Source organism: Lactuca sativa, chromosome 3 (assembly GCF_002870075.4).
Source record: "Lactuca sativa cultivar Salinas chromosome 3, Lsat_Salinas_v11, whole genome shotgun sequence".
In the NCBI taxonomy this organism is placed as follows: domain Eukaryota; kingdom Viridiplantae; phylum Streptophyta; class Magnoliopsida; order Asterales; family Asteraceae; genus Lactuca; species Lactuca sativa.
Window position 1 is genome coordinate 98,772,530 of NC_056625.2, and position 8,966 is coordinate 98,781,495.

At 30.3% G+C, this 8,966-nt stretch overlaps 1 protein-coding gene across 1 annotated transcript; it reads right to left on the reverse strand.

Annotated features, from left to right (window-relative positions):
* Positions 1-5,911: 5,911 nt before the first annotated feature.
* LOC111896576 (probable RNA-binding protein ARP1) lies at positions 5,912-8,414 on the reverse strand. The gene is made up of 7 exons (XM_023892548.2): positions 8,002-8,414; positions 7,371-7,494; positions 7,177-7,297; positions 7,052-7,094; positions 6,730-6,958; positions 6,422-6,637; positions 5,912-6,331 (listed from the first exon to the last, which is right to left on the reverse strand). Exons 1-6 carry the CDS (start codon positions 8,215-8,217, stop codon positions 6,567-6,569), a joined length of 804 nt encoding a protein of 267 aa, XP_023748316.1. The 5' UTR covers positions 8,218-8,414; the 3' UTR covers positions 5,912-6,331; positions 6,422-6,566.
* Between the last annotated feature and the right edge of the window lie 552 nt (positions 8,415-8,966).

Sequence of the window (8,966 nt, forward strand, 5' to 3'; positions counted from 1 at the left end):
GTTATGGTATGTCAGTCAAAACAACTACTTTTGATAGGTCTTTTGGGTATTCTATGTTTGTAACATGATATTACACTTACATGCATTATGGTTAATGGTAATGCTACTTTGGTAATTAGTTTTTTGGCTATGTTACTGCACTTTAATAATCAACATTACACTTACATGCAATCAAATTGACAATTTCCTTCCTTGCTAATATAATATCCATCACATTAAAACAAAACATCAAACTTACATTACATATTATATCTGTTACATTTTCTTGTCCCAACATTACATACAATCATAGGGAAAATCCTTCAAAAGCTATGAAAAAAATGGGACCAAAACACAGATTCCAAGTTATAGATTTCCCCCCCAAATGCTTCTTGATTTTTTACTTGAAAAGGTAACACACCATGAAAAACAACCAACTCAGACAAAGTAGCCATTTCACCATCATCAATCTTGCTTCGAGATTGTTTCTTCCACGCAACAACCCCGGAATCACAACAGTTGACCTAGGGCACATGGGAGGGTCGAACCATCCAAAAAAGCTGCATGTTCCTCCTAACCTTGAGCATGACCAAAATCGACGACCTGGGTTCAAGTCAGTCCACGATGTCACCAAAATCGCCGGCCTTCCACAGTGGCATATCACCATCTTCTTCAATTTTGGAATAGAATGTGAGTAGGGAGGGAAGAACAGAGGCAAGGAACGAGAAGTAGAAGGATACAAAGGCGGACCTTAAATTATATACTCTGATGCACAACAAGATGAAAAGACAAATTTACCCCTTCACTAACGGCTCAAAAATGATGGGGTTAGGGTCAAGGACCAATCGCGCAATTAAATGAAACCTTAAGGACCATTCGCGTGACTTTTTGCTAGAAAGTCCTCAAAGTGTGATATTGTATAAACCACAGGGACCAATCGTGAAATTTTGTCAAATATATATAAAAAAAAAACCATTTGCCACTTTATAAATATCAACAATTTTTAACATTTAATTTCACACCATCGTGTGTATATATATATATATATATATATATATATATATATATATATATATATATATATATATATATATATACACACGGGAGGGTTCATTGAGAAAAAAAAATGTTGAGAATTGGGGAATCATTCTCAGTCACTCATTTATTTTTGGTGTAAAAGTCTCCGTCGTACCAACGGAAATGGGAAATGAATAGACATGTGTTTTCTAACAAAAGATATTTCCTTAAACTATGTTAATCATTACCTTAATATATACAGAAACATGGTTTTTTTTGTTTTTTAATTTTTAGAAGCTATTTTTATCAAAAAATGATTTTAAATATACCAAAATTTATGATTTTTTATTCACTACAAATAGACATCCATATTGATATAGTTTTAAGATAAAATATAAAAATTATTTTTTTTATATTTTCATTTATCGTTATTCATAAGTGAATAAAAATGCATCAGATTTTATTACAGTACATTTGTTATTCATTTACGAATAAAAAGTATGATTATTTTTTTTTACAATTCAACTATCATTCATATATGAATATAGCATATAATAAACATAATATATTCATATTTAAATATTGGACGATGCATTCACTTGTGAATATTAACATAGTATATTCACTTGTGAATATTAGATGGTATATTCACTTATGAATATTAAATGATATTTCATATGTGAATATTACATAGTATTACATGGTATATCACATGTGAATATTACATAATATATTTACTTGTGAATATTAGATGATATATTCACTTATGAATATTACACAGCATATTCACATATGAATATTACAAGGAATATTCACTTGTGAATATATTCACTTGTGAATATATTCACTTGTGAATATTAGAAGGTATTTTGATAAATGTATATACTTTTTATATGTTATTCACATATGAATAACATACAAACTTGCATATTTGTTTTGTGTTTTTAATAATCATATACTGATTCAGATGAGAAAACATATTCATATGTGAATATAACGTGATAATTTAGTTTATGCATTTCATCAAACAGTTGGAGTGCATACAAGTTAACTATTTTAAAAATGTTAAAAACATCAAGTTATCAATTCCAAATCATCATATACTTCCGATTTCGACTTCAGATGCGACATCCTATGGTTGATTGATTTCTCATTTTGATTTTGATTTCCGAAAATCTGATTGGGAACCTGTGAGTACCGATTCTGAGTCCTTCAATGTCGACTGTGACTGCGAGTCCAGAACTCTGATTCCAATTTCATGACCAGCGAAGAAATTCCGATTCCAACTGATTTCGTTTGTGAATCTAGGAAATTCCTGTTCCAAATCCATTATGAACTTTAACAAATGCTTGCAAGCTACGAACATTCGGAGTATTCAACAAAGAAATCGATGAAATTGATGAATTTGGGTTGCAAATCTGTCTTGAACGGCGAACCTCCCAGCCACGAATATCGATGATTGATTAACACTGGATGACATTAATGATGGTTTAGTTGAAGAAATCTGGATGATTGTTGAAGGTTGGAGGAGAAATTTTGGTGATGAACGAATTGTTATCGAATTCTCTATAGTTATGTATTTGAGATTGAAGGTTATTAACATATTTACAAATTTGTCACCGTGTCTTTTTATGCTTAGATTAACACCCCGCTCCCGAGTTCAAATTAAAAAGAGAAAAGAAAGGAAATGGGAGGAAATGAGAGGAAAGCAAGAGAGAATGGTGCTCCCGAGTTTCATTAAAGGAAGGAAGTAGAAGGAAATGGAAGGAAAACTTTCCCTCCTACCTTTCCTCCCGATTTGGGAGGATTTGAAAAGAAAGAACAAAATGTTTATCTTTCCTTCCATTTCTCTCCAACTCGGGAGCACAAATGACAATTTCTTTTTCCTTTCTTTTCTCTTCTTTTCTCTCCTTACTTTCTTTTCTCTTCTCTTCTTTTCTTTGCTATAACTCGGGAGCGGGGTGTATTTGAGTGGCTGAGAATGATTCTCCGATTCTCAGCCTTTTTTTCTCAATTGAACCTATATATATATATATATATATATATATATATATATATATATATATATATATATATATATATATATATATATATATATATATAGGTTAAAGTTGTGTTCAATTTTATTTAATTTGTGAGATATATATATATATATATATATATATATATATATATATATATATATATATATATATATATATATATTCAATTATGTATTTTTTTCTCAAGTAATAAAGTATTTGCATTATTAATTTTTTTGTTTATTAACCATTTTTTTATTAAATTTAAGTATTTTAAATTATAGTAATTTTTTATTTTTAATTTAGTTTAAAAAAGGAAATAAAGTAAATGGAGGTAAAATCTAACAATTTTTTAAGTTTTGAAAAGTGAAGAAATGTTAGATGGCGCTACATAGAAAAAGTAAAAGGTAAATATTCATATATAATAAGTGTTGATATTGCTTTAATGTAAAATTAATTGCAAAAACTAACATGAAGACGTAGGTATATTGCACGTATTTAGATTATCTTATGTGTCTATGAACTTTGTAGCTAGTACGAGCTAAGCTATCAATTGCGCGCTATAGCGGTGCTATAGCGGCGCTATAGCGTTTTGCGGAGGTCAAGAACCGCTATTTCCAGTTTAGCGTTTTCATTTCGCGGTACCGCTATTAGCGGCGCTAGTCACCGCTATTTACCGTTATTTCAATAACCGTTATAGCGGTGCTATGGGCGCTATTCCATTTTTGTTCATATTTTTGGCCATTTGGTTACTTTTTTCAATGAAAAACTAGTCTTAATGATTTCACTACACTTTCATTTTAAAAAGCCCGAACAAATAACATAATTAAAAGCATTCAAAGCAACTACGTCTATCGACAACTCTTTTACTCATCTCTTTTTGTACTCACGCCAACTTGAGTTGCCATGGTCACACTCCATTAATGCTTTTTGTAAATCGACCCACGCCTATGAGGCCACAACTTGAGACTTATTTCCTTAAATCAACCACGGCCTACTAATACGATATTGAATCCGTGCAATCCAATTAAACTCGATTTGACACTTTTACACTACCTAGTTTCCATATTAATATAATAGAATATTATGTTATGTTTTTATATGACTTTTTAGGTTTGATGATATTAATTCTATATAGACTTATAGTATTAATACTCAAATATATAAATTCTATATAAATATAATATTAAATTAAAAATTATGCGTAATATTAAAAAACCGTTATATCACCGCTATACCACCACGATAACCGCGATCTCAAATAGTGGCATGTGACCGCTATTGAAATTTTGACCGTGATAACTACATAGAATACGAGTGATGTTGATGGTAAGGATAAGAAAAAAAAAAAAAAAAAAAAAAAAAAAAGAATGAGAGAGGTTCATCCACATTTCCATCAGCAAATTTTTGTTGTTCACCACTTCACCTTCCCCGCTAGCAAATATGCTTACGTCAGATGCCGCAAGCACTTCTTTCTCCCGCATCGCTTCGCCTTATAACAAATGTTATGATTTATGAAGTATAAGTACTTTTTTTCCTTGCTACAAATATGTTCATTGGTATTATTTTATTTTATTTTCTAAAACAATTTCAACCATAACAAAAACAAAATACTCCAAACATATCTCCCACTAAGAAATATTTAAAACTACCTTATAAGCATCCTTCATGTGGTGAGTATCTTTGGTTTATTATTTTCGTACCCATATAATATGTAAAGCTGTTTCCTTGGATTCGACAACTTATTAGGTTTCAACTTTCAAAAAAGTAACTAAATTTTGCATTTGGTCACATTCTGTTTACCTCAATCTTGCTTTCGTTTCTAATCATTTCCTTTTGTCACTTTTCTTTTGAATTGATAACAGTTCTTTAGTACCCACATCAATTTAAAAGCCAACTGCCTAGAGTAACATGTTCAAATACATATGAACCTCTTTAAATTAATACATTTTTTAAGATAATAACTATACGTAATTATAGGATCTCATTAATATCATAAGTCATAATTATATAAATTTACATAAACATAACTAAAACAATATAATGAAACATAATTTTGATGTTGATAATAATCTTCATCTCTAACTTCTGATCCGTCATTGTTGATTTCATTATATCTTTTAGATAACGAGTCATTGTAAGATGTGGTCTCAAAAGATTTTCTAATTTGTTTATACATTGAATGTTTTTCATTATTAAGAAACAATGAATGAAAGTTATTTATCAGCTTCATTAATACTACAATATATACAATGAATCTATGTTTTAGATTCATTCATTTAAAATGATACATATTTACTCTAATAAATAAATAAATAAATTGCTCTCGTTCATTTTGCTAAATATCATTTTATGATTATTTCAAATTAAATTTTTTCATGACATTTTATGGTTTTTTTTCATTTTACTAAAAAAAATAATAATAATAATAAACCCTTTCAAAAGCTTAAGGCTATAAAAAAAATTAAAAAAAAAATAGATGTAATAATAAATAAATATCAATTTTATTAATACAACCTACCTTCTAATTTCAAAATTCTTAAATTGAAACCCAATTATTTCTTTCGTTTATTTATTTAAATTATTTGTTCAGATTTAAAAGAGAAATAAACACTTCAATTTCAACAATTCAATATTTTCTCATATTTCTTATAAATTCAAATTTCCTAAATGTTTAAACATTCACATTTTTTTCTAATAAACTCAGTCGGACAACTAGTTTTATGATTCAATCAAAACTTAACTTCAATCAATTACCAAAACCTTTTTATGTTAATAAAAATTAATTTATGAGTTCATTTAATATCTCTATAATAAATTAAAATACCATATGATCCCAACAATATTAATTTACCAAGATTTTAAAAACCAAACCAGAATACCAACACGGTGACTTTTAAATAGTCTTTTAATTATCCATTCCCAAGATTATCAAATCCATACCTTTGGATTCCATCAAGGGCATAATCGTCATTTACCCTTTATCCACGATGACCTCGGAGCGAGTTTTCTGATAAAATTAAAGGGCAGTATTCCGGAGCATAATTTCCAGAAAGCCATAAAACATAATATTCACAGGTTTCCCATAATTCATGTAGGAATCATACATTGATTCCCTCATGCTCATGCATTGACTGCTGGAATCCCATATTCCAACAATCTTGTGTATTCACAATTCCGTTACCATTTATACACACCAATTAAACCACAGTTTCTTTTTCCGATTCTCTGGAATCAGAGATTGATTTCTTTTTTTTTTTTTTTTTGAAAAATCAACCCCATTTTAACTCTTCATGTCCATGACTTCTGATCACCTGAAAACAACATCAAACACATGTAAAAACTAAAAACACAACCTTTATAAAAAAAATACTAATTAGTAATTACATATAAGGATTTATTACCTTTTGACAGAAATGACTGGTGACATCACTCAAGTAGCAAGTGATGTCATCCAGCAGTTAGTGAGTAGAGTAGAGGATGGAAGGCACATGATAAGATACATGCACCTCAGGAACTGATCCTCTGTTCTCCAATTTTAAACCAGTTTTACTTCTGAGTGAACTGAGAAGAATGGGCTTGGGCACTCCTCATCTGTCCCAAAAATGGTGGCCCAATACCTGACAACAAAAATTAAAAATATATTATCAAAATATATCAAACTAATTTACAGAGATTAATTACATAGCTAAAAAAAATAAAAAAAAAGTACCTGTAACATAAGGTGCTGGAGACATTGGAACAGTTTCTGTGGTTGTTACACTGACATTTGGTCTAGAATATGATACAACATGTGGGCCAGGTGTCATAATCCCTGGGCTTCCAGGTGGCAGTGGGCCCATTTGACCAAATGGAAAGACATTTGAGTTTATTGGGCTTGGGCTTGGGCCAAACATTTGAGGATTAGGCTGCATTTGGCCTGTGTAAGGATTATATTGAACCTGAAAATATATATATACATATACATATATATACACATTACACATGACTTATAAAGATTGAAAAAGAAAGAAAGAAACTTTGAGTTAATTCACCTGATGGAAGAGGTATTCAGGAGCATAAGGTGATGGAGGATACCTAACAAAAACAAATTTCCAATTTCCAATAAATAATGAATTTAATTTGAAGTAAAAAGATTGAATAGTAATTAGTAACTAACCCGTATAAGGAATATGGGAATTGTTGATAACTGTAAGGAACAGGTTGGCGATAATTTGGGCCTCCAATAAATGGGCCTCCTTGGAGAGTATTCAAGAAGGGTGTTATTGGTCTCATACGCCCTAAAAGTGAAAAACAACTTTAATATGTGAAAGTTAATATGAATTGGATTAAAAAAGGTTAAAAAAGATTTACCAAAAGGTAAAGGTGGTTGAGGGCGACCAAGTGATGCTAAATTACAGTTTGCTCTTCTACCATCAATGATTGGACTGGGATCAATACAAGCCCTAGTTGCAGCTTCAGCATCACGAAATGTTACCTGAGTTTAATGAGAAGAAGAGAAATGTTTAATTTGGAGATGTGATAAGATTGTACTTTAGGTGATATTAAAAGTGCAATAGAAGTTGTGATGATTTTGAATACTTAAAAGAAAAACATAACAGATATGATTCTACCTTCATACCCCAATTGGATATGAATTATGCCTTTTCTGGACGAATAAGGATTCTGTAAGCTAAAATTAGCGTGATTTTTCGTGTATTCTGGAGATTTATGAGTTTATTATAGTACTTCGAGTAAAATTCAACATGGTAATATGGTATAATCTCTTTCTGCGAATTATAGTTAACTCTTAAGTCAATTTTGGATCCTAATCATGTCTTTTTCAGTGATAAAAGTTTCAAGGTATCTTTAATTTGTGAATTGATGCTGGATATTGCAGTGAACATAAAGGTGAAATGCAGTAAACAAAGAAACGGGCATCTGCAATCATCGTTATTGGATACCAGAGTGAAAAAATTCAAATAGAATACATATAAATACTCACAAATCCATAGCCTTTTGATCTTCCGCTATGTTTATCAGTTATAACAACAGCCTCCAAAATTTCCCCAAATTGTTCAAAATAACGATGTAGCGTCTCGCTATGTGTCTCCCATGCAAGCCCTCCAACGAACACCTTTGTATAAGTGGTGTCCCCAAACGGATGATTCAAGAACTGTAAACTTGATCCGCTTCCTCTAATCGGCTGATAAGTAGCCATATAATTACAATTGTGTAGATATGCAAATGGTATCTATATACTCGGAATCAGAAGATAATTTCAATTCACATAGTGATTGAATTGATGAAGAATTTAGAGAGAAACCCTTGTAGAACCCTAAGAAATTATGCCAGCGATGGAGAGAGAAAGTGAAAGATGGGGCTTTTGAAAATTACAGGCGGAGAAAGAATCTTCGTGGAATTATTTGGCGAGAAGTGGAGGTTGATGTTGGAATCAAAAGTTACATTTATAGTCCCTATAGTTTATAGTATGTTTACTTTTGGCGTGTATCTTTATGAAAACTTCTTCGTAGTTTTGCAAAAGGTGTTAATTGTTAAATTAATGTTTAATAGTGATTTTTGCAACATCAAATCTGATATTTCGATAATCATTTAATTAAAAAAAAAAAAAAAGAATATATCTACTTTGAAATTTTGAATTTTAAATTTTCTTGCACCAACTTTATTTAAGTAAATGATAATTAAACCAATATGTTTTTATGAAAAAAAAATTAAAAAGGTATTATATTTTTTATATATCTATAAATAACGTCCAACTCAAAATTTGATGGCGGCAAGGTAGATACAGGCCCACCCTAAAGCCACCTATACTATTTCAACATAAATCTCGAGGGACATGTATGTAATATTAAGTGCTTAAAGGGGCAAATTAGAAAAAAACTTACTTCTTTCTCATCTATATTTCAACATAAATATGTCATACTAAGAGGGCATCTTAAGGATTAAGGA